The sequence below is a fragment of the Protopterus annectens genome, chromosome 4.part0 (assembly GCF_019279795.1).
Source record: "Protopterus annectens isolate FY-2018-M chromosome 4.part0, PAN1.0, whole genome shotgun sequence".
Classification (NCBI taxonomy): domain Eukaryota; kingdom Metazoa; phylum Chordata; order Ceratodontiformes; family Protopteridae; genus Protopterus; species Protopterus annectens.
In genome coordinates this window covers 61,564,065-61,591,300 of record NC_056733.1, presented here as the reverse complement: position 1 = coordinate 61,591,300, position 27,236 = coordinate 61,564,065, and the positions used below count along the sequence as shown (strand labels likewise).

At 40.6% G+C, this 27,236-nt stretch overlaps 1 protein-coding gene across 2 annotated transcripts in view; it reads left to right on the top strand.

The window, feature by feature from the left end:
- The window catches only part of LOC122799185, a 54,423-nt gene extending 27,607 nt beyond the window's left edge, over window positions 1-26,816 (top strand). For both annotated transcript variants that reach the window (XM_044068089.1, XM_044068088.1), the window contains exon 2: window positions 23,713-26,816. In XM_044068089.1, the coding sequence (XP_043924024.1) occupies window positions 23,740-24,489 (750 nt within the window). In that variant the 5' untranslated portion in view covers window positions 23,713-23,739 and the 3' untranslated portion in view covers window positions 24,490-26,816. The remainder of the gene's footprint in view (window positions 1-23,712) is intronic.
- Window positions 26,817-27,236: the final 420 nt, after the last annotated feature.

Below are 27,236 nucleotides of genomic sequence, written 5' to 3'. Positions count from 1 at the left end.
ATACATCCCGAATGGGGCATTGTACTCGATCATTGGTCTGATAAGTGAAGAGTACAGGGGAACAATGACCTCACTTGATCTGGATGTGAATCCCTTCATGATCAGGTGGGCAATGTAGAAGGTTTTTCTAACCACTTTAGCAATGTGAGTGTCAAAAGAAAGGCCACTGTCAACCTGGGTCCCCAGGTCCCTGATAACCTCTTCTGTGCTTAGTGGATTGCCACCTATATGGTAGCTTGGGGTTACCTTGTTTTTCCCGAAGGGTATGACTATACATTTTTTGGCATTTAACTTCAGGCCATGGCTCTGGCACCAGCTATCAGTTTCTGTGAGACCCCTCTGAAGGATATCTGTGTCCGATGTATTTTCCACTATGGCTCCCAGTTTGCAGTCATCTGCAAACTTTGTCAGCCATAGTCATCCTATGTTTGCCTGTACTTCTGAGAAGTAGATGCCGAACAACAGGGGGCCAAGGACTGAGCCCTGTGGGACACCACTTGTGACCGGCTTGGAGTCTGACATGGCACCAGCTACTCTAACCCTGTGGGTTCTGTCCTTTAGCCAGTTTGCAACCCATCTTGTGACATATGGGTTTACATTTAAGCTGGTAAGTTTCTCTATAATACCCGAGTTTGGTATTGTGTCGAAAGCTTTTGCAAGGTCAAGGTAGGCTGTATGGACTGCCTTTCCCTCATCAATGGCCTTGGTGACTGTTTCGAAGAAGTCGACCAAGTTCAAAAGGCATGATCTGCCCTTGACAAAGCCAAACTGGGTCGGGTCCAATGTCTGCAAGTCCCCTATGTCTTTGTTTATGAGTTCCATTATGATCCTCTCCATAGCTTTGCAGACCAGGCTTGTTAAGCTTATGGGGCGGTAATTACCAGGGTCCGTAGAGGCACCACCTTTGTGGAGTGGGACCACAGTTGCCGTACGCCACTCCTTGGGCACGTATCCTGTGGTAAGGCTAAGATTAAACAGCTGCCTTATGTGTGGGTTTAGTTCCTCATTGAGTTCGTGTAGCACACAGCCGGGGACACCATCCGGTCCCATTGATGCTGTGTTTTTAGCTTTAGAGAGAGCAGCTTTCACCTGCGCATTGGAGATGTCTGGGAGGCTGCACTCCGCTGGGATAGTTATCTCTCCTTTTGGGGTGGAGAGGGGGGTGAAGTTTGCACTGAACCTGTCTGCCAGTATGTTGGCAATGTCTGTGGGTTCAGTGATTTTTTGTATCATTTTGGACTAATTCTGAGCATATCTGGGAGTTTCCACCCAGGTTTCTAACATAGCTGAAGAAGGCCTTATGATTGTCTTTTGAATCTATGGCAATTTTCCTCTCAAAGTTGTCCTTGGATGATTTTATGAGTGCTCGTATTTTTTTACTAATAATGATCAAAGGTGTCTTCTCTTTTATGGATTTTGCTCTATCATGTAACAGCTTTCTCCTCTTATTGTAAAGTTTGTTTATGGCTGGGGTCCATCAGACTGGACGTTTGCCCTTGGTGGAAAGAGTCTTGGTTTTATTAGGGATTGCCTGATCCATGCAGTCCTGGAGGTGTTCGTAGAAGGCATTTGTAAGGGCTTCCGCAGCTTGGGTTGTGGTTTCCACTGGCTCGGGGGCCTTGAAGGATACCACACTAGTCTTGAGTAGTGTGAAGTTTGCTTTAGAGAAGTTCTTCACTGTGGTCTTTTTTGTTTGGGGTCGGCGCCCCATGTGGATATCCAGTGAGATTAGTTTATGATCTGATCTCACCAATGAGGGATATACTTCCGGTGTTGAGCATTTTGTCCCCATGTTTGTGATGATGAGATCTAGTATATTTTCTCCTCTTGTGGGAATGGTGACTAGTTGTTCCATGGCATTTGAATTTATGAACTCCAGGAACCTTTGGGCTAGAAAGTTTGGGCTTGAGTAATGTTCCCAGTCTATATTCGGGTAGTTGAAGTCACCCAATAGAATGGTGTTTGGAGATACATTTATACCCCCCAGTGTCTGCAGGAAGGCTGTGTGGGGTTCCGTAGTTTGAGAGGGTGGCCTGTAGCATGCTACAAATTGTAGAGCAGTTTTGCCTATGGTTAATTGCACCTGGATGGTTTCCGATGCTTCGTGCGTTGCCACCAACCTGGAGGTGTGGGTATCCTTGATGAATATGGATACACCCCCTCCTTTTGTGGTGTGGTCCGGGTTTTGGGGCCGGAACGCATGATATGAGGTAAAACCTGATAGTGCCGGGGTGCTCTCAGGAGCCTTGAACCAGGTTTCAGTCACAGCACAGACATCAATGTTCTCCATACTGAGAAGGGCCTCAAGTGTGTGCATTTTGAGATTTAGACTTCTGGCACTGAGCAGCATTACCCTTAGTTTCTTCCCATTTTTGTTTTCTAGGGTGGTAGGTTTAGAATTTGAGCCTTGCCTAAAAAAGGCACTATGGGGGTGGCAAGAGCCTTAGCCAATATCCGGAATCCCAGGGGTGACAGGTGCAAGCCGTCCCTTGCGAAGCAGCGTGGTTTGTCAAGCATGTCATCCCAGGCAGACAGACACTGGATCCCCTTTGAATGACACCAGAAATTAAGCCAATTGTTAAAGCCGATCATCTTGTCTCTATGTTGTGGCATCATTTTTGGTGAAGGAAGGATGCTGCTCAGGGTCAGGGTCATACCTGCCTGGGCTACATAATCAGAGAGCTCCTCTATGTCTCTTTTCATGTAGTCCAGGGAGGTACGTCTCAGGTCGTTCACACCAGCATGGACAATGACTGTGTCATATTTGTACTTGCAGTGGAGTGACCCGAGTGCTTGTGTTATGTGGCGGATTCTAGCGCCCGATAGGCAGCTTACTGTGACCCTCTCCTTGTTCAGCCTGGTGAGTGGGACATCAGTGTGTCTGACTATGGAGTCACCTATGACAAGTATGTTTGGTGTTGCATTTGGCCTTAAGGGCTGTGACTGCTTTGCACACTGATTTTGTGGTTTATGTGTTGCCTGTGGTGTGTCATGAGGTGGCGGTTGCTTGGGTGTCTGCTTTGGAGGCCTCTGCTGTTTAGGTAAATTTTTGCTCAGAGCCTCCGAGTATGTCTTTGTGTGTTTATGTGTTTGATTCATTGTTGTGATAGCTTTATGTGAGACTGGTTTTGTGGTGTGTGTAGTTGCCTTCTCCTCCTGTCTGGTCTTGCCAGTCCTGAGTTGAGAGAGCTCAGCCTCCAGTTTGGCTAAATAGCTGCATCTCTCGCAAGTATTTGTGTTATGTGGGAGGAGGAGAGGGTTGTCTGTGTACATGAGGCAATTGTAACATTGCCTCAATATTCCCAGATTCACCAACTGGACAGGAGAGGATGCCAGCATCTGGCCCTTCAACATGCTAGAGAAATTAAGAAGTTAGGGGTGTAACTGAATAAGAGAGGACTTAGTAAGGAAGTGGGTACTCCTGGGGGGGCTTTCGCTAGTGAGGGACTTTGTATAATACAGAAGTGCTAAGCCTGAAAAGAAGATGCTTTTAAGACAAGTGCTGAGCATTTTTTTTTTTTTTGGAGAAAAAAAAAAAAGCTTTTCAGGAACAAGTGCTGCGCTTTTTAGTTAAGGGATATACTGTTTAGATTACTAGTAGAGCAGTTCTAAGGGAAAAAATGAAGAACAGACTTTATGGAGCCAGAAAAAGTTAACCTTGTTAAACTGGCGCTGCCCGATGCTGCTCTAGTGGCAACTCCGTGCTAAATCGCGCTAAAGCACGCTAAAGCGTGCTTGATAGCAGGGGCTGGAAAGAGCCAGTAATTGACCCAATACGGCCAATAAAACTACATTTCAAGTCAGTAACCACTCCCACGGGGGGCAGGGAAGCTGCTCAATGTTTTTCACTGCCACTGATCAACAGAGAGACTTTCCTTTAGCCCAAGCAAAAATGGCCTCACAGAAACTTACAAACAGTTCAAGAACAGCAAGCCTGTAACTGAACTTTTTTAAATCTCAGAAAAGTGGGAAAAAAGCAAGATTTTTTTTTTGTTTTGTTTTTCAGAGATAGCAGAGGTTCACAAGTAATATCAAGTTATAACAGTGCAGTAAATGACCCCACACAAGAGTGCTAGGTCAAAGACAGAAAATACGCAAGTTTTGAGAAAAAAAGATTTTAAAATTAAGTGCAAACAGGAAATTCAGTAAACAGCTTTTGGTTGTGCTCTAAATACAGCTACTAATGCAGAAATCAAGTTTAACAATCCAGAAAATGCTCAAACTAGGCAACTATGCAGAAAAACTTAGCAAATAAACAGAGAAAAAATACTTAAAATCTCAAAAGTGGCTCCCTTCTTCTCTCAGCATTTTCTCCTCTTGGTGGGTGCTTCACCAACAGCCAACAAGCCTGAAAAGATGCCAAACCCATGAGGCAACTAAGTTTTAAGAGAGGAAGATGAAGGAGTTTTGGAAATGACCTCTACTGGTCAATAAAACTACAGTTTCAAGTCAGTAACCACTCCCACAGGGGCAGGGGAGCTGCTCAATGTTTTTCACTGCCACTGATCAACAGAGAGACTTTCCTTTAGCCCAAGCAAAAATGGCCTCACAGAAACTTACAAACAGTTCAGGAACAGCAAGCCTGTAACTGAACTTTTTTAAATCTCAGAAAAGTGGGGAAAAAAGCAAGGCAGTGTAGCAATTGTCTCGTACACAGACAACCCTCTACTATTAGCACAGTCTAGTACAAAGTGCGAGAGATGTATATACCAAGAATCTAGAATCTGTGCTCTTTCTTACTCAAAACAGTGACACGGAGAAGGTTGTCAGTTCACCACCACTACATATTCACATAGTACCAATACTCACACACATAATATGCATCAAACATGTAAATCCACATACACGGAGGTTCACTCGAAAAACTTACTGAAACACTACAGACCTCCAAAACACAAGTCTGCTACAGCTAACACATTCTCCACAGCACCCATGACATATAGCAACACCAGTGTCTCACCGACCAAGCCCATAAGGCATATCACTCAAAAAACAAGTTTTCTTGTCACTGGAGACTAGAGAGACACACAGATGTCTCTCTCACCAGGCTGGACTAGAGAAAGTAATGGTCAGCTGCCTGTCCAGTACCAGAATTCACCAAATCACGCATGCACTCAGCCTTCTCAGCAACAAGTACCATTATGACTCTGTCATAGTTCATGTTGGTGTAAATGACTTGAGATCTACCTCACTGGACTATATGAAGAGAGACATGATTGAGCTCTCTGAGTATGTGTCCCAGGCAGGTATGTCCCTAGCCTTGAGCAGCATACTACCTTTACCTGGAATGATGCCACAGAATAAACAAAAAATCATTCATTTCAATAATTGGCTTAGTTTTTGGTGTCATTCCAAGGGGATCCAGTTCCTGTCTTCCTGGGAAGTCATGGTTGACAAACCTTGCTGCATAGCCAGAGATGGTTTGCATCTGGCACCCCTAGGTTTTCGGCTACTGGCAAAGGCTCTTGCCTCCCCCATAGTGCCTTTTCTAGGCAAGGTCTTGAAAACAACATTACCAACATGAAATTAACCAATCAGAACAAAATAAGGGGCATGCTGCTAAATGCTAGGAGCTTAAACAAAAACTGCACTCCCTGGAAACAATTCTATCACTAGAACATGTAGATGTCTGTGCAGTCACAGAAACCTGGTTTAAGGCTTCAGAGAGTACCCCGGCCCTGCAAGGCTACATTGCCTTCCACACTTTTAGACAGCAAAACAAATGTGTGAAAACCAAAGGCAGCAGTGTTTTTATCTATATTGGAGATAAACGCATCTCATATCTAGTTAGACTGGACAACTTCATGGAGTTACTCCAGGTCCAGGTTATGATCCTAGCCAGTTATAGATTCCCTTTCATAGGTCACAATACCCACGAAGCCTACTTAGCCAAACTGAAGACAATCCAAATTTTACCGAACACACTGGTAATGGGGGATTTCAATTATCTCACCATCAACTGGGAAACCTATTCTAGCCCAAACTCACTAGCACAAAAGTTCCTTGACTTTGTGAGTTCAAATGCCCTGGAGAAAATTGTTCATACCCTGACAAGAGGAACAAACATTCTAGATCTGGTCCTCACCAACATGTCAAACAGGTCCACTGCTGGAACTGTTGGTCCCTCATTAGCTAAAACAGACCACAAATCCGTCACCTTCGAACTTCAAGCTGACAGTAACACCAGAACCCACAAAGGGTGAAATCAGACTAAAAAACTTCACCAATGCAAACTATACCCTCCTAGGTGAAGATATAAATGCATTCCAAGCCACACCCCAAATCTGAAAGTGGTAACTACACCGAAGCTTACACCAAAGCCCTGTACAATCATTTTCATAAGTGTATAAATTCAGCTGTACCAAATAGAATCAAAGCCAGAGCCCAAAGTACAATCAAGCTGCCATAGTGGACATCCACCATCAACAAACTCTACAATAAATACAAAAGGACCCAACAATGGAAAAGCACCTTCCTCAGCCTTAACAGGCAAATAAGACAACTTGTCAAATCCTCCAAGAGCTAATTTGAGAGAAACCTAGCAAGTACTGCCAAGGATAACCATAAGGCCTTTTACAGCTACGTACATAACCTAAAGGGTAGGATCCAAGCATGTGCAAAACTGGTATTGCACACACTGACCCCACAGAGATAGAAAACCTGCTAGTGGATAGGTTAGGTAAAAATTTCACTCCCTTATCCTCTCCTAACTTACAACAAACCCTCCCCCAAACTCTCCCCCACCTTGCATACCTGAAGAGCAGGTCCTCAAAGCCCTGTCCAAGGCAAAGAACACGGCCTCTGTGGGACCAGATGACATCCCAGGCTGTCTTCTAAACAGGCCAAAACATGAATTAGCATGATCACTAAGCACTCTTTTCAATCATAGCCTAAACACAGGCGTTGTTCCTTTGGATGGAGAACAGCTACAGTTATTCCCCTCCACAAAGGTGGCCTAGTAACAGACTCGGGGAATTACAGACCCATAAGCCTGACCAGCCTCATCTGTAAGGCATGGAACGTATCATTATGGACCTCATAAATAAAGACATATGTGACCTCCAAACCCTGGATCCTACCCAGTTTGGCTTTGTGAAGGGCAGATCCTGCCTTTTAAATCTGGTGGGTTTCTCTGAAAATGTGACCAAGGCCATTGATGAGGGCAAATTTGTGCACACAGCATACTTTGACTTCGCAAAGGTTTTGAACACAATCCAGCATTCAGGCGTTACTGATAAACTTACAAACTGAATGTAAACCCCTTCATTCTAAGATGGATTGCCAACTGGCTCACAAACCAGACACACACTATCAAAGTGGGTGACTCCACATTTGCTAGCAGACCTGTTACCAGCAGGGTGCCACAGGAGTCAGTGCTGGGTCACCTACTGTTTGGTGTATAATTTTCAAAAGTTAATGACTGCAAACTAGGTCTAATCATTGAATCCCCGAATTATGTCAGTATACTCCTGGATGGTCTCACACAGACCAACGACTAGTGTATTAGTCAGGTCTCAAACTGAATGCAAAGAAATGCATCATCATTCCCTTCAGCACAAACAATGTCCTTTTACACTATCAAATCAATGACAATACCCTAAGTACCGATGAAGTGGTAAGGGACCTGGGATCACAGGTTGTCCGCAACCTTAACTTCGACCACCATGTATATACCACTGCAAGGAGAGCTTTCACATAGTTCACTTGATTAGTAAAGGCATCACCTTGAGAGCAAAAGAAGTTTTAACCCCCCCCCCCCCATACTGGGCATTTATCTGGCCTATAATTCAGTATAATGCTCCATTCAGTATATACCATACTAAGCATCTACAGCAATTACAGAGACCTCAGAGGTTTCTAACAAAGAATATCAAGGGCCTCCAGCATGTGCCTTACATGGACTGACTAAAATCCCTGTCACTATATTCTGTATTGTATAGACTTATGCTTGGCCTACAGAGCAACCCAAGACCCAAACCTAAATAACTTACTGCATATCCGTAAATCAAATGGGTCTAGGGCAACCCATTCCAGGGAATTAAATATGGTCTTTGATGTAAATAGGACATGCTGAAGGGATGGATTTATGTCCCAGTGACTGCCACGTCTTTGGAACAGGCTACCAATTCATGTGAAACAGAGCACCTCTATGACACTGTTCAATAGGAATCTGGATGAATGGATGAGGCACCGTAAATTTTTATCAAGGATAGTACCCACAACCCTCCTGGACATGGAAAGTCATCACTAAATGCAATCTTGGATATTGACTAGTACCTCTACGGTATTACATTGGGTTGAAACAGCTAGACGTAAAATGACCTCTGGGTTGAAACATATTCAGAGAGATCTATAATGTCTCTTTTCATATAGTCCAGTGAGGTACACCTCAGGTCATTTACACCCACATGGACTATGATGCAATCATATTGGTACCTGCAATGCAGAGACTTGAGTGAGTGTGTGATATTTCTGATCCTAGCCCCAGATAGGCAACTAACTGTTATCCTCTCCTTGTCCAGCCTGAAGAGAGGAGTATCTTTGTGTCATACGATAGAATTCCTTATGGGCTTTATTCTTGAGGGTTCATTGGGTTTAGGCTTATGTGTGATGTTATGTGTTTTTTGGGTATGTGCTTTTGTGATTTCTGAGGGTAAGTGTTGCAGTTTGATGGCTTAGGAGGTCTTTGAGGTTTGGGATGGTTTCCTTAAAGTGCCTCAGCATAAGAAAGTCTATGTGTGTGATGAGCGGTATGTGTGAAGGATGTAATGTGTGTGTTCTTAGCGTTGTTTGTAAGCGAGATTTCTGTTGCCTCCAAGGAAGTTAGATGTGTACGTATCTCACATACTGTTTTAGTTTCTTTAGGATTAAAAGGTTGTCCCTAGTAAGTGAGACAATTGGTACATCTATTGATTTATTTATTTATTTAATATTTGTTTTACCAGGATAATCTGACTGGACAGCTAGTGTCCATTTTCAGCAGAGTCCTGGGGAGAAAAGCTCCACGAAGTCACAGTGTGAATACGTGGTAGTTAAAAAGTAACAATTAGTAGAATGTGCCGACATATTTTTAGAAGGCAAGACAGTTAATGCAATAATAGTAGCAGGATAACAAGTGGTAGAATGCTAACATATAAAAGGCAAAAACAATTGTATGCAATACACTCTCATAGTACAGCTATGTGATCAGAAATCTGGCAGTGCTAGTACAATATGTGTACATAAGGTATTGAGAGTAAGTACATATTTACAATATTTACCAAATATACAATGCACATGGGTGGACCAGGTATGCATCAGAGGCCTCAGGGGGTAACCTGCCTACAGTGGGGGGGATTTGGGGTGGTATCATTGTAGTTGCAAAGGGGGGTTAGCGAAAAGGCATGATCTGAGGAGGTCTTTAAATGTGGATGTGTGATTTTGTAACCTGAGGTCAGGAGAGAGGGTATTCCATGCTTTTGCAACCTCATGGGAGAATAGGGCTTCTCCAGAACTGTTCTTGCATGGATTGACTTTGATCAGGGCTTTATCACTGGATTGTAGTTATCTGCTGGAGTTGTGAAACTTTAACATGCCAGTCAGGGCAGGTGTTTTCTCAGGATGGTATAGAGTTTGATGAGCTATGTTGAGTTGGTGGTAGCTTAGTAAGTTTGGAAATTCTAACCATTGTAGTTTATGTAGGGATTGGCAGTGGTGGAAGTGTGATTTATCACTGGCTGCAAACCTAGCTATCTTGTTGTAGCATGTGGAGAGTTTGTTCAGGTCAGTTTTATTAATGTTAGTTAGAACTGGGGAGGCACACAGTAATGTTGATGAGGGGAGTTCTGGCTATGGCAGTTTTATATGTAGAGGTGAGGAACTGTTTGCTGCAATACAGGCATCCTAGCTTTTTGTGGACTTTAGAGATAGTTTGGGATATGTGTTTACTGTTTTAAGTTGTTGGTCAACTGTGACGCCTAGTACTTTGGCCTCTGGTACTGGCATAATGGGGGTGTTATTGCCTGAGAGAATGGAGAAGGTGGGTTGTTGGGCTTAGTTGGGTGGAATAGCATTAGTTGTCTTTTCTTTGGGTTTAGTATCAGCTGGTGATTGTTTAGCCAGTTCTCTATCTCAGTGAAGGATTCTTGGGCTTTACTTTTGTAGAAGATGGATGTTGGGTGCCGAGCAGATTAGGGTGGTATAGTCAGCGTATTGGACAATATCAGCGTTTGTGGTTGCTAAGTGGAGTTTGTTTGTAAATATTTTAAAGAGAATGGGGCCTAGGATTGAGCCTTGGGGTATGCCATATATGACAGGGAGTGGGGGATAGGGAGCTGATCCATTTATCAGACTGTGAGCAGTTGTATAGGTAACTGTTGAACCAGTGCAGGATGGGATTATTGAGGCTGAGTTCAGAGAGGCAGGCTAAGAGTTTATTGTGAGAAACTGTGTCAAATGCCTTGGATAAGTCTAGGAAAGTGGCAGAGACATGTTTCCCTTGGTTCCTGTATGAGTTTATGGTGTTGGAGAAGTTAATTAGAGCAGTGGCGGTGCTGTGGGATGGTTTAAATCTGTGCTGGGTTTTAGATAGTATTTTATTAGATAGTAGGTGTGTGAGGAGTTGGTGGTGGATACATCTTTCTAGAATCTTTGATAGGGGTGGTAGGATTGCAATGGGATGGTAGTTGGAGAGGTTGGTCGCCCTTGTGGAGGGGGATGATATATGAGGTATTCCACAAGGATGGAATGGTGTGTTTAGTAACAGATCTATTAATTAGTAGGGAGATGGGGTAGGCAATGGCCTTAGATGCAGTTTGGAGGTATTCGGCTGGTAGATTGTCGGCTTCAAGAGTGGTTGGTTTGAGTTTTGCAAAGAGTTTTTGAATGGTTGATGTTGGTACTGGTTTGAGTGAGAAGGGGGTAGAGTTAGTTTGGCATTTTGGGGGGTTGTGGTTGGGTTGCGGATGTTATATCATTTATGAGTTTAAATATGAAAGAGGTAAAATAGTTGTTGAAGTTTGAGACTATGTCAAGATCTGTTCCTTCAATGTTTAGTGGTGGTGTAGTGGCTTTTCCAGGCTGGAGGATGTTGTTCACTGCAGCCCAGAATTTCTCTGGGTTGTTACTGTGTTTTCTTTGTAAGGAAATATAGTGATTTTGTTTATCCATCTTGACCTGCTTTTTTGCTTTGTTTCTAAGTTCAGAAAAGGTTTGCATGGTTATGGGTGTTTTGTATTTTTGTCAGATTTTCCAGGCTTTATCTCTGTCTTTTAGTAAGGTTTTTGTGTTTTTTTTTTTTGTAGCCAGGGGGCAGGGTTACTGCATACCCTGATTATTTTGAGTGGGGCTAATTGGTTTAGAATCTCTAGGAATGTGGAGTTAAAGTACTCTACTGCTTTATCCAGGGGGGTGTTTTGAAGGGAGCCCAGTTACAGGATTTTAGGGTTTCTTGTGAAACTCTTCTTTTAGGGGGAAGTCTTTTCGGGAACGGGTTTGTAGCAGGGAGGGTGGGTTGGTACATTTAAGTTTGTGCCAAAGGAGAAAAATGGCTTGTGGTTACTGAGAGAGTTAGGAAGTGTTCCACATTAGTGGGCAGTGTTGGGTTGGTTAGTGAGGATCCAGTCCAAGGTGGATTCTCTTTTGGTGGACTTGTCTATACTTGTGGGTGAGTGTATGAGTTGGGTGTAATTATATAGATTTATGTGGTTGGTGGCTGTTGGTGAGTGTATACTGTTCAGTCAATATTGACATCACCTAGAGCTATAGTTTCTTGGGGGAGGGAGTGGGAAGCCAAGTGAAATATTGATTCTAGGGTGTTAAGGTTTTCTCCTGGTGGTAAGTTTAGTTGTTTGTGCTGGTTTAGAAGGACTTTGGCAAATAGTTTCAGCATTGTTGAAATTTGGGGGTTCTTCTTGTAGGAGTTGGACTTTTAAGTTGGTCTTTTGAAGAAGGGCGATACCTCCACTTCTTGTGTGTGCTCTATCTACTCTTAGTATGTTATAGCCAGGTGGGGTTATAGAGTTGTCTTTGATATGGGGCTTAAGCCATGTTTCTGTAAGGATCATTATATTTCGGTTGTATATAGAAATAGCTGAATGCAACTGTTCTATTTTTTTACCTACTACATTATCTTAGGATGTCCATATCTGCCAAAAAGGCTACAGAAACATTAGGAAATTGCAAATCCATGTTGTCAGGACCTGTATTAGGGTTGAGCTATTATGGTTTTGGTTCTTGGTTTTGCAGTGGTCACCTGAGTGGTGCCTAGGGTGAAGGCTAGATGTCAGATAGTGCTATGATCCTAGTGCTGTTTGATGCTCTAACTAGCTGCTATAAACTTAGTTCCATGCAAAGCATTTCTCTGTTATGGGTTAAAGTCTTAGTATATACACTAGCTTTAGAAGTTTGCTATTATACAGGGTACTGCTAATCTCCACTGAGCAGTGAACAGCTCTGTGAAACCACACTTGATTTATAGCAGACAGAAAAAAAAGCTGAAAACTAACTCCCATACCATCTGGCCAATAAACAACAACATTTTTAGCTCCCTGGAGTAACTCTCAACTCAGAAAGACTAGATAGATACCTTCTGCCACGAGATGGATGATCCCGACATTCTTAATGCAAAAGCACAGCAGAAGTATCTCTCAAATGCAGATTAACACCCAGTTAAGTCCCTAAAAACCCTTTTGGCTGATAAAACAATCCTTTAAGCATTCTAGTACATTTTCCAACTTGGACAGTCCAGACTACCTTTCTACTCCCTCTGGAATTGCATTCCCAGTCTTTTTAATGTAAAAACACGCTTTAGTTAGCCACAAGTGGAAAGGTACCAGAAACAAGTCTAACAACTAGCTGCAAGTAATTTCAAGGTGATTCAAAGGCAGACAAGCCAGCAATAAGGAAATCGCATACACTTTAAGGCAATTTCAAAGTGCCTAATGATGGAGTCCACTGGTTGGTGAGTGTTTACTTAGGCATAACCACTGTGAAAAATAATAAGACTAATTCCCCTACTTTGAACTTAGCCTTACAAAGAAAAATAGCCTCAGAATATTTAGATACATAATCCAAAATAGCCAATATGTACTGAATCTCATTGCTGGATTTTACAATATTTTAACATTGTTTGTAGCAATACATTCAAATGGCACCTCTACGACTGCCATTGAATCAAGGGATTTTTGTACCTGGATAGAGGGGGGTCATTTTCTAGTATTCAGGGAATGCATTACATAAAATATCAATTTCCTTCATTATTCCTGGCCAGTAAAACATTGCTGGGATCTGTGCTTTTGTCTTGATCATTCCTAGATGTCCTCTTAGTTCATGACTGTGCTGACCTCATCAGCAAGTTTGCTAAAGATTAGGGCACTAATAGTTGAGGTACTATTTCATCTCTGTCCTTAATTGTTCTGCATAATTTTATTTTATGACTGAGAATTAAGAAATGGAAACATTTTAATAAACTTCTTCCCCTACAAGTCTACATACATTTTCCCTTGCTTTGTTCAATGTGTCATCTTCCCACTCTGCCTTTTTAAAGTTTATCTAGTGTACATGGTGGTCAGCCAGCTCTGAAGCTTCTTCAGGGTCTGCCCATCATGAGATTATAGGGAATGCATCCTCTCCCACCAGTGCAAGCACTGAATTTCAGTGTCTAACTTTTCTCGTAAGATAGGCTGCTTATGCCAATGCTGTTTATTGTCAGTTGCTATCTATATCAGGCTCATTTGTTTCCTTGTTTCCATTACAGATCTGATGGACGGAACCCTTTTTGTGCTGTTTAGGATTCTTGTATTTTGGTTTCTCCAGGAATATCAGAGCTCTGTTGTTGAAGGTTCTCTATGCTAGCAATATACACTACCCTCTCCTCTGTCTTTTCTTCTTTAGCTTACTCTCCTTCGGACTCGGAATGAGTGAGCACCATCATCTCCTTTTCCTTTTTCTCAACAAGGGATATCCCAGAACATTTATCTTCACTTTTTTACTTTTTTGCAAACCTACAGATGTCTGTTGCCTAGAGTATTCTTTTACTAAAGTTTTCTGTCTACATTGATATCAGTGGGATTAGAACTCTTCCAGTTACTGTTGCTTCCTTTTCAACTCACCTGTTCTAGGCATTCTATTTTAGCTTGGATGACGGTTTAGAAATCTGCTCAGGTTGTGCACTTTCCATACTTCCTTTCTTCATTCCCTTGTCATACTTCCTGTCTATGAATGGCTTCTTTAGTTTTACTAGTTACTTCTACTCCCTACTTTGCAACACATTTACTTCTACTGGCTCTGTACTTACAAGCTGCTCTGCCATAGGTATGTGTTGACATGTCTTTTTTTTTTTAAATTGTGTAGGTCCTTTTTCCATCTGTACCCATAACCATTTTTCAGTCCTTGCGACCTTCTGCTACTATTCCCTGATCTTTGTTAGACTCATATGCATGTATTTGGTGATTATTTCCCCTTTCCCAGGTTAGGTAGAGGTGAAACTGTATGCTTATCTTCTTGCAGGGTGCCCTCCCCGCACTGATAAAGTAGCCTACCAAAAGGAATACCTTATTGCCATTATGACCATAAATCTTAAAAGTGGGGAAATAGTTCCCTGTTATTGTATCATGCATTATAGTGTTACTCATAACTGCTAACCGTAACTATAACCCTACCCCGCCCTAATCCTAATCCAGTACTGTACCATATCTTTCCTTAGAAAACCCTTTCTATAACACTGTCACTAAACAAGATAGGCTCAGGCAAACACCACATGTATCAATACACTACTAAATTTATCCTCTAACTAATACTTACCCTAACCCACACACACACTCCTAACCTCTAATACCAAACCCCACTTATCTCCATGCACAACACTGCTCCATTTGGCAAATTCACACCTGGACATACATGACAGTTGCACATTGCAACATTCATCCATGCTACCCATCAACATAGCATGTAACCATATATATGTATATAGTAGAAGGGCTTATTACAAGTGCTCACATAATATTAGCTTGCAACACACTTTCCTGCTGCCACTCACTCGTGTTGGCAAGCGCCCTAACTCCCACTACACAGATTCTCATGCACTACCATTAAATTAACTATCCCTCTCAGAACCATTGACCATAACCCTAAAAATAACTACCCTTTCTTTCTCTAAACCTAAAAATCCCTTCCCCTCCCTAACCCTAATTTTTTGCCAACTCCTGATCACTTCCTAAACCTAAAATTTCCCTTACCTCTCTAATCCTAACCTAGTGTCAACTCCTGGTCACTCCCTAAACCTAAAGACCTCCTCCCTTCCTAATCCTAAAGCCACCCTCCCTGTTTCCCTTCACCATTTACCTTTTCCATATTGAGATCTTCATGGCATCTGACTGCTTTGTGGCAGCTGCAGTCCTCAACTCATATTTTAATTTGAGCAGCTGCTCGGCCAGGTGGGCAGATGGAGAAACTGCAGCTTGGGACCCTGGCTGCAAGTTCCTGGATTTTGAGCAGCTGTTTCTTTGGTCATATTGCGAACTGAGTTACAAATTTGCTCATTTCACAAATTGTTAACTTCTGAACTATATAGGATTGGACATACTGTGAGATTGGTGCACAGTGGGGTTTAGGGACCTCTCCCTTTTCCTCACTGTCGTGTGGTATGGGAGTTGACATGTATAAGTAAAGGGAGGGGGAATTGCCTGCTTGTAATAAAAAGAAAGCTTTTTTTCAAATTATTTTGTAAGGTTGAAATTTGTAAGTAAGACATTGAGATATTATATATAAAACATTGGCTCTGGATTGTCACTGTTGATGTGACATCCCAACCTCATGTGCAAAAGGGTTGTGGAGTGATGGAATCATGTATATATAATTATACCACTATGTGTGTGTCTGTGTCTGTGTATAGATAGATATAGATATAATATACACTTTCTTGTAACAATTCTTTCCACTTAGAGAACACAGTAATTTTTTTGTAGCAACAGCTGTTCAAGAACATACTTTGTGATCCAACATTTTTAAAAATACAAAGTCCACAAACACTCAGCATACCTTACCCTCTTTGGTGCTGCTGTTAAAATGTGTAGCTCTTAGGCAAGAAGAATCATTACCTAAAGATTACTCTCTGGATGTCCATCAACATACAGGTCTCTGCCAACCTCATAAGTTCATATGTTCATAGAAGATTACTAAGCTAACAGTATAACATCCCTTAGAAGCCTAGCCATTATTACCCATATGTTACCTGATTTTTGATCCCTAATGGCTGGCTAGAGGATGGCTTAGATTTGTGCCTATCCCTTTGAGTATTTTACAGACTGCCCATGTCTATAAGGGACATGGGCACAACCCCAGATGTGAATTTATGATTCCTCATCCATAAATCTAAACTGCATTTGCAGAAGGTCAGTGAAGGACTCTGCTTTATGTGAATAGGAAGCATGTTCCGGAGAAGGTGTAATATTGTAGTATCTGAGATGCATATCTCTCTTTCCAGCATGTTTTGTTCACATCACACATCAGGTTTAGATCCCTAGATCAGGTGGCCCTCAGGCAGTTTGTCTTGTGAATGTGTTGCAGTTCCATCAGGGCTGGCTTTGAGAGTGCCTTATAGGTAAGGCATAGACCACCCCTTAAAAGTTGATAGGAGACAGAGTACAGGGATAGGGCTTTTAGTCTATCTACATAGGACATACTGTTTACACCCTGTATTTTTATTATAAGGAACCTATAATGTCACTCCAGCTGTTGCGTGTGTCTGTTCAAGTACACATCAAAAGGTGCATTGTACTCAGTTGTTCATCAACTAAGTACAGTGGGACTATAATTTTCTTGTATCTGGATGCCATGCCTTTATTTATAAGCTGTGCCAAATAGAAGAACTTCCTCACCACTGTGGACACATGGTCAAAGTTCAGGTTCCTATCTATCTGTGTACCTAAATTTCTTACCTCTGAGTCCATTGTTATGGGTGTGCTATTAATGTTGTAATTTGCAAGAGTATTTGACTTCCTAATGAGTGTGATTATGCATTTTTGCATTTAGTTTTATGTGTTGTCTCTGACAACATTATATGTCTGAGTCAGACCCTTCTGAGGGATATCTACATCATTGAGAGATTCACTGATTGCCTTCAACTTGCAGTCATCAGCAAACGTAGTTAGCCAAAGGCCATATACACTAGCCTTGACTTCAGAGAAGTATATTCTGAACAGGAGATGTCCCAGCACTGAGCCCTGTGGCACCCCACTAGTAACTGGCTTCTTGCTGGATCTGGATTTGCCCTCTCTAATAACATGTGTCCTGTATGTGAGCCATTTGGCTATCCATCTGGTGATGTAGTGATTTATGCCCAGTTTTGTGAGTTTATCTATAATGCCCAAGTGGGGAATTGTGTCACATGCCTTAGCCAGGTCAAGGTAGGCAGTGTGCATTGTTTTACCTTCATCCATGGTCCTAGTGACTTTCTCAAAGAAGTCCACCAGATTGAGCAGGTATGACCTGCCCTTTATAAAGCTGAACTGGGTTGGGTCCAGTGTTTGGAGGTTTCCTATGTTGTTGTTTATCAGGTCCATGATTATTCTTTCCATAACCTTGCATGTAAGACCAGTCAAACTTATGGGCCTGTAATTTCCTGAGTATATTGATGGCCCACCTTTATGCAGAGGGATGACTGTTGTTGTCCTGCACTACACCAGGACAAAGCCAGTCTGGAGGCTGTGGTTAAATATAGATCCTAGTAGGCCTGATAGGTCATGTTTCAAGCAATTTAAGAGGCATCCTGAAATATTGTCAGGTCCCATCAAAGATATGTTTTTAGCTTTAAAGTGCAGTGGTGACCTGTTTAGTGATAACTGGTAGAGGAATGGTGGAGGGTATTTCTTGGGAGTAACTGGAGGTGAAATTGGAACTGAATTAATTGCCCAGTAGATTTGCTATATCATCTGGCTGAGTATACATGATGCCATCTACAACTAATTCCGCACATTGTTGGGTGTTGCCCTTAAAATTGTGAACGTAACTGAAACATGCCTTATGGTTATCCTTAGCTTGAGAGGCTATTTTGCCTCAAAATTTGCTTTTGAAGACTTGACTAGTCATTGATTTGCTTGTTTAGACTAACTAGGGAGTTATTGCTCTGTTGTGCACAATGTCTCTTACTATTTGACAGGATTTTCTTTTTTTTGTTGGGCAACACATTTATACAAGGGGTCCACTAGGGTGTTTTTTTTTTTGCTTTTGCTTTTTTCCTAGGCTTATTTCAGTCTGGTACTGCCATTTCTATGCAGTTGTTTATATGGTCATACAGGGCTTTTGTGTACATCTCTGCATAGGCTTCTGTGTTTTCTGGGTTGGTGAGGTTGTAAACTAGCTATGACATGCCTTAATAGCAGGTAGTTTCCCTTAGAAAAGTTCTTAAAGGTTTTGGGGTTAGGTGGGGGTTCTAGTTTTATATTTATTACAAGGGATACTGCTTTGTGATTTTATCTAACCAGTGTGGACATCACACTCGGGGGGGGGGGGTGCAACACTCTCCCATTTTTGTGAATACCAGGTCTAGGATATGTGTACCACTAGTGGGAGTGCATTCTAGCTGGTCCAGGGCATTTGCATTGACAAAGTCTAGAAATCTTTCAGCCTGCATGTTAGTGGTAGTGTATGCTACCCAATTAATGGAGAGGTAGTTGAAATCACCCAAAAGTATGTTATTGGGCTGAATGGCAAATTATTCGAGTAAATTCAGGTATGATGGTTCATGGTGGGGGACCTATAGCTGGCAAGATATGGTAATGGATTTTTGCTATGGTTATTTGGACTCGTAGCTCGAGCTTGTCATATTGCTTTACCAGTCTTGAGGTGTGCTTATCTTTTATACAAATGAATACACCTCCACCCTTTGCCCTTTCATATGCAGTGGGTGATTGAAACATGTGAAAGGCATTATAGCCATGCACTGTCAGGGTGCTTTCAGTAGCTTTGAACCAAGTTTAAGTAACTGCATAGATGTCAGCATTCTCTAGGGTGAGGAGAGCTTCCAGGGAGTGCAGTTCCTTTTTGAGACTTTTACCATTGAGCAGTAGTACCTTTAGCTTATCCTGATTAGATTTTGCTATGTTGGAAGGTTTGTCTGTTTGGCAATGCCTAAAAAAGTACTATAGGGGTGGACAGTGTTTTGGCCAATATCCTAAAGCCCAGTGTTGACAGGTGAAGACCATCCCTGGCAAAGCAGCATGGCCTGTCAATCATGTTCTCCCAGGTTGACAAATATTGGACCCCTTTGGAATGACACCAGTAGCTAAGCAAATTATTAAAGTCAATCATTATCTGTTGGTATTGTGGCATCATCCTTAGAGATGGAAGAATACTGTTCAATGCTAGGCTCAGACTTGCCTGTGCGTCCCTATATCCATGGTTGCAGATCCTTAATATGTGCTTTACAAGGGAAAGAATGGGGGGGGGGGTGTTTGCAACCAGATGAGAGATGGGTGCTTACTTAGTGTAATCTACAGCTGACCTATCCAGTGATGCTGCTCAGCATGCAAACCAGTTGTTCTTTGAGCATCAAATGTGGCACACACTAATTGCTACTTGAGTAGCTCAGGAATGTGGAAAATCTCAGGGGTAGTTTTTATAGGAAAAATATAACTTCGAGTGATTGCGTATATACAGGGCACCACTAACTACCACTGTGTGAAGCAAATGCAAGCCTTATATAGAAGCAGAAAAAAAAATTTAACTAGATAAGCACGTGGGCCAATTAAGTAAGCATGCAATAAGCTTTCCACCAGCAATTCCTAGCTCAGATAGGTGTGATCAGTCCTCTCCTGCCACAAGAGTGAAGACTTTGATCTTCTAAATGGAAAATTACTGGCTTGGAGTTCGTGTTAGGGAACCACAAAAATAGATGCTTAAAAGCACGGAAAACAGTACATATTATATACGGTACTACAAATGCAAACAGCAGCCCTTACACAGTGGAGAAATGCAACTTTAAACTCTAAGCAAAAAACAATAATTAGCACAGAAATCTTTGAGAATGTAATGAAAACAAGAAATACAAATGCAAAAAATACTTAATTTCATTTTTTGTCGCATGAATGGCATAAGATGCAAGCAAAATCTCAAACTCTCTGGTGTTGTCACTGAAACATGAGGCTTATATACAAACAGAAAAAGCAAGTTTTAAACTAAGTATGCCCACAGCCCAATCAGGTAAGCACTCAGTAGTAAAGGCATTACTGTAGCTCTTTCAGAAACTTTAGCTAAATGTGTTAGTGGGGGATGGGGCAGACACACAATGCAACTTTAAGCAGGTAACAGATAAGCAGAATATGAAAGCACTGAAGCACAAACTGTAGCAGAATCAGTTTTCTTACTATTGACCTTACACTACAGTCAATGGCATCAGACTAAGCAGAAATCTACCAGTAACTATCTGGAAAAATGCAATAATAAATGACTAAGGCTCAAAATCTCACAGTACACAGATCTGCCACAAATGTGAGTCCCAGACACCAGACATCCCTGGGAGTGGCAATCCCATGGGGTCAGGCATCCCTGACAGTGACAATCCCATAGGTACAGGCACCCTGGGCGTGACAATCCCATGAGTCAAGGCATCCCTGACAGTGACAATCTCACTTTCTGGGAGTGAGAATCTTATGGTTCCATTCATTCCTGCCCACAAAGCCCTATTATCTCATTCTTTTTCCCTCTGATAAGAGCCAGGTGGTAAGAAATGGCTCATCTTTCAGTTGCAGTGAAACAACTCACAAAAACAACCACATGAAATGAGACCCCATTTCTGGCTCCCATCAGTTCACTCAGAAAGCATGCATCTGGTACACATGATTACTCTTGGAATGCCTAGTGCTTCCAGTAGGTGACACTCAAGCAGCAAGCCAGAGTCGCTTTCCTAATCCCCCCCCCACCCCAAAGGATGGGCAATCCTACAATAGATGCTCATTTCCATTTTCCCAGTTCAGTCACCTCCCTGCATCCATGTCACTAATTGGTTTCAGACATGAGATTTGTGGTTGTTTTATCCTTTGTGCATTCCAGATATTATCACAAACATTTATTTTATATTATTTCTTTAGATAAATAGTGATAACTCATGAATATGGACTGTGCAAGTATTGCAAACAGATTTTTATGAAATTTGTATTTTAGGCAGACCACTTATTGACCATAATATGCATTTCTTTTTACATCATTTGCTAATAATACCATCAGTCTGATAGTCTGATTGCTGAATGATCAGCACTTAGAATCTGTTTCAGTTCCACATACACAGACACACACACACACATACACAAATTATAAAACATTTTAACTGGAAACTAAACTTAAAAATCACATGTAATTCTTGAAATTTGTCACACAGAAATGTGATTTTGTTTTTAAGAACAGTAAATCAATGACTCTGGACATGATGTTTACAATGTTTTAATCTTCCTATATGCCATACGTATGCAGAGACGTTTCATTTTTTTAAACCTCCCATGCATGATGTTTGCAGATGTTTCATCGTGTTTTTCAGATCTTTTACTCTTCCTACATCCCAGGCATAATGTTTATAGTTATTTTTGTTCTGGTCTTTTTCCTTCCTGCTGAAGACCTAACCTGTATACAGCACTGGACCTGCATGGCTTGTTCCTTATATCATGGAATACTGACATCTTACAACATCTGAAGTCATCAGGTGCTGTGCCTTAGTTACCAGCAGAGCACTATATTTCCTTGATTACTTTTGCTAATGCCAACTGATTCCTGCAATGCCAGCCCAGGATTGGTTCACTCCTTTCCTGACCCACCCACCCTGTAGACTACAGCTGATTATACCATGACCCCCCCAAAACGTGCACGCTGATTGGCCAGCGTGCACATTGTAAATCGAGTTATACTAATGGAAAAAGGTCCGGTCACCCGGACTTTTTCCATTAGTATAACTCATTTTTTTAACACTGTCTCGCTATGTTAAATGGGTTTAACATAGCGAGACAGCTTTAAAATAAGCAACGGAGATCTCCGCTGCTTATTTTAGCTGTCTCGCCATGCTAAACCGATTTAACATAGCGAGACAGTTTTAAAAAAAGCAACGGAGATCGCAAGATTTCCATTGCTTTTTACTGTTTCGCTATGTTAAATGGGTTTAACATAGTGAGACAGTTTTAAAATAAGCAACGGACATCTCCGCTGCTTATTTTAAAGTGTCTCGCTATGTTAAACCCATTTAACATAGCGAAACAGTAAAAAGCAACGGAGATCTTGCTTTCGAGATCTTGCTCATTTGCTTTACGCTCTGATGTACCGCGCAGGCGCCGCAGTACATCAGAACTGCCGGATGCCAGACATCTGCGGAAGGGCAGTAAACAGGCATTATACTATGCCATTATTTAAGAAAAGTAATAGTTTCTTTTCTTAAATAATGTCATGGTATAATAGCAATAACCCACTTCTGGGTGTGGGTAATGTATTCACGGTTGGCTTTGTTTGGTCCCTCGGGCTTCACCCTCGGGACCAAACCACGCCAACCATGGGTAAATCCAGCATTACCCACACCCAGGCGTGGGTTATTGCTATAATATAACAGGTTACATTTGTATCACTTTCTGCCTCCATTAAGGATTTTTCCCAGTTACAAAATGAGACAGTGAAATTATATGACACAGCAGTGTAGATTGGAGCCACAACTTAAAACAGACAATAATGTCTCCATGTCTTGTCTTTTTACTGCTTGCTGGAAGCAAATATGTTATAAATTTACTGCAAACACAGCAGGGAACAGAAAACTGCAGATATCTGTAATGTCATTATAATTCTCAGAACTGTGCTACCAAGGATGCTGAGAATACCTTTCAAAATCTGAAATCAAGTTAAAATATTGGTATTATATATCTTTTTAAAAAATGAAAAGTTGATCTGCTTTGCCTTAAAGGGCAGAATTTCATGCCCTGATGATACTAACATGTGGTATTTATCCACAAAGCCAGAATCCAAAAATCTGACAAAAGAACTAAAGCAACTATGAGTGAGACAGGATAAGAAGGATTAAACATCCTATGGGAATCTTCCCACCAGAATGCAACACAAAGATGGACACCATCAAGCTGCCATTCCCACATATTAAGTGGGAGTTCAGTTCTCCTCTAACCTTCCATCTTGCTGACTGTGTCAGAACACTTGGCAGGTTTATATACAGGCATGCATGTACATCATTATATCCATCCATCCATCCATCACCCCTTTTCCCATTTTTGTACGTGTAGGTGTATCAGTTCAACAGTGACAGTCATCTAAAGTCAAGGTTTACATCACTGTGCCATCTTAAAATTATGCTGTCTGTACATCTGAGGTGCCAAGTTCCTGGAAGGTGATGTGTACTCCCACTGGGTCACTGGATTTGAGAGTATAAAATTAAGTAGAAAATTGGAAAATGTGTAAAGAAGCCTCGCCCTTGTTCCCTGTCACAGAGAATGATCCCTGGTAGGATGAGGAAATGGCAAGGTGAACTAGGCAAGAAACTAGCCTTCAATGGGACATCTAACCATACAGAAAATGTAGGTAAGTGATACTAATGAGAATAAGGGGATAAGTATAAATGAAAATAATTTATTATAAACAATTCTTACTGACTCATTTAATTCATACACAGTACTGACTGCAGAAAAAATTTGCAGTCAATACTGTACTACTATACAACCAGCTGTCAAAAAATAATAACATACAAATGTTTACTTTCAGGTTCTGCAAGATAGAAATAGCACACATATGGCCTGGATTATCGATGCTGTTCGCAACTTATTTGGAGGATCATGTTCCTTTGAAAATCGGCAGCTAGAAGTACTGCAAGACAGTATACATTCAATAGTGAATGAAAATAAATATCTAAGAAAAGAAAATGAAAGATGTGTTGAAAGACTGTCCGAAGCAAAAGATCAGTACAGGAATTTGAAGGATGTGACTTTACCCATGGTGCTAGGTGCTATTGGTGTTTACATTGCCTTCAGCCATTTTATCTTCTTTTATAAAGCACAGAAAAGCAAAGCATCATTTAAAAAGCAAAGGAGTAATTTGCAAAATACTATAGATGACCTGAAAAAGGAAAACATGGCTACAGAATCTACAAATTTCCTACAAACTGCCAAAATGGAAAGCAGACTCGACAAGCTTCTGCAGGAGAATAGCTGGCTGCAAAAAGAAAAAACAGAGCTACAAAAATCATTGAGCTTACACAAGGACAGGAACAGAACACTGGAAGATGAAGTTACACAGATGAAATGCAAACTTATGATACTAGAAAGAGAAATCTTCAGCCCTTCCTACAACGGATGGGAAATACACAGAGAAGCATCAGTCCCACTGGCAAATGATGGTCAAACCACTCAAATGAAAAAACGTCACAGGAAGAAGAAGAAGAAGAAACATGTAAGTTGCCATTCCAGCAATGAAACATCTGAAAATCAAAATGTTTCCTCACCTTTGCACCATCTGATACCTATTGACACAAGCAAAATGTGAGCATTACAATAATTCAGGAGACAACAGACAGCCAGGGCATCTTCCTGCGATGAAAACTGTATAAAGTATAAATTGTGAAACTGCAGTGTTGAAGTATTTATCTCAAGTTGAGATAAAGTAATATGGATGGCATGTTGCTTTTAATTATAAAACAATTTACTTATAAGATAATACCCTGACTAATGGAGAATGAAACAGTCACTGTATATATTGAGGAAAGTAAATAAAGGCAAGTGATAAAGTGATTTCTAAACAAACTATTTAGCAGAATCTGGACTTTAAAAAGGAATTAGGAAAATTAAATAAAACGGTACTCCTGAGTACCTAGCATGACTTCCCCGAGGTCACTCCAGTAAAAATAAAAATATGTTGTTCCACATAATTTCAAGAGAATTATCCAAGTCAGCAGTACTCAGGGATTATACACAACTAGCAAATGCAGGAAACACCAAAAAACACAAAAACAGATGACCAGTAACCTCCAAACACTCAAAATACAAATAACACACAGAAATAAAATTTATTGTCTAGCGCCTCAGCTCTCAAGCCTTTTCAGAGTATATTTTCATTAATAAACAGCCCAACTTCCAATTACTTAATTAAATAATTAAAATAATTGTAATTAAATTATTACAGACATTTCCAATTACATTCCATATTAAGACCTCTGGGGGATAAAGTATTGAATTTCAAAATAAAAATTGACTCTTTTTTTAAAAGTTTTCTTTTTATATCAGATACATTCATACATTCTCTATTAATCTGTTCTAAAATTGTTGCTTGCAAGCCCTGTGGATTACCATTCTGAAACTTTTGAAAATGCAGGACTGTAGGCCTTTCCACCCTACCCTTTCTAATGTCCCTAATGTGTTCCTTTAATCTAGCAGAAAAGCTTATTTTGCTTTCTCCAATATAAAATTTATAACATGGACATCTCAAACCATATATCACCCCCTCACTACTGCACTCATAACTGCCTTTAACCTGAAATCTTTTTCCATTCATTTTCAAAAAACTATTGACTATAAAACCACAACACGCTCACTTCCCAAAAGGAAGTGCTCCTTTTAACACAATCTCTTCATTTCTCCCTACCAAGGGCATACTAAATCTACCATGTACAAAAATATCTTTAATAATTCTACCTCTCATGTAAGAAATCCAAGGTTGACCTTTACTGATAAAATCTAAATTTTTACATTTCTCTAAGACACCCCAAAAATATTTTACCAAGCTAATTAATCTCTCAGAGAATAGGGTATATTTTGTAACAAAATATTTGTTCCTGTACGCCTTTCCTTTTATCTATCCTTTTTGTTCCTTCCCTTATATACTCCTTTTGTATATTGTGCTGCTTATCTTTCAAAACAATCCCATATTACTTCTTTTTCATATTCTTTCTTATAAAACATTTGCATAGCTTTCTGCAATTCTTGTTTGCAATCCCCTTCATCACTACATAACCTTTTTATTCTTAAAAACTCCCCATAGGGTATATATTTCAGGGTATGTGGGAGGTGACAACTTTGACCATGCAAAATATAATTACACTGTTCAAATTTCCTATAAATTTTAGTATTTACATAACCATCAATTATACCGTCCATTGTAATATCTAAAGCTTAACTTTCATCCCCACCTGTACACCATCAAAACAAATACCAAATTTATTCCTATACAAACTTTGATTACATTCCCCTAAGCTACCATGTCACCTTCACAAATAAAAACTAAATAATCTATAAACCTAAAAAATTTAACAACAAATTGATTAAAAAATTGTTATAAATAAATATTCATGCATTCCCACAAATAAATTTGCATACATGGGGGCAAAGAGAGTCTTTTGTCAAACCGACAGTTTTGACTGCAAAGAAGTGGTAACAAGACCAAAAAGACCTATCAGAAGTTTTAAAACAAGAGCTGATTTAGACAAAGCAGTTATGCAGAAAGAAAATTGACCAACACAACCCTAGATGCTTTGATAGATGAAACAAATGAGCTGCTATCTCAGTCTGCAGTGGTAGCCCAGAAAGGGAAAGTGGTGGAATCATCCATCTTGAATTATGACAAATGATACAGATCTTTGCCTACTAATAACCACAGCATTTAAGGCAGTTTGTACCATTTAGCATGAGCATAAAGACAATTCATGTTATGGAGTTCATCAGCTGTTTCTGGTTCGTTTTATTCTGTTTAGATGTTTCTAAGGTCTGTACAAGTACTGAAATGCCACAGCCACCTGCAGGCAGATATATGCTTCTTACTGTGTAATAAAAATGCCTTCATCTGCCAAACCTTCTGTCATAAATAAAATGTTCTCTTAATGTCTGAGTGTACTTTCATAAACAGTGTGTCACCATTGACCAGTAACAGCTTCATAGTATGTAAATAGGATGTTTTTTCCAAACTGAGCTCATCTCACTTAACAATGAGAAAAATGTCACACTTTAATTTCAGGCTGAGTCATACAAGTCATTGGTATTTGATTTGTAATTTGAGATCTTTTGGCTTAGTTTATATCATAACCCCAGGTGAGCAGAAGTTGTATTTGAAATTTGAATTTCTGCTGGTACATATATGACAATATAATGTATGTATAGAAAGACCTGTCTGTTTGCACAGGTGATGCGTGTACTGATGTTACAAAATAAATATAAAGTAGCAGAAAAGTGAAATATCAGTCCAGCCACTTTACAGATACATCCCAGATGAAGAGGCAGAGGAAAAGAAATACAACAGAATAT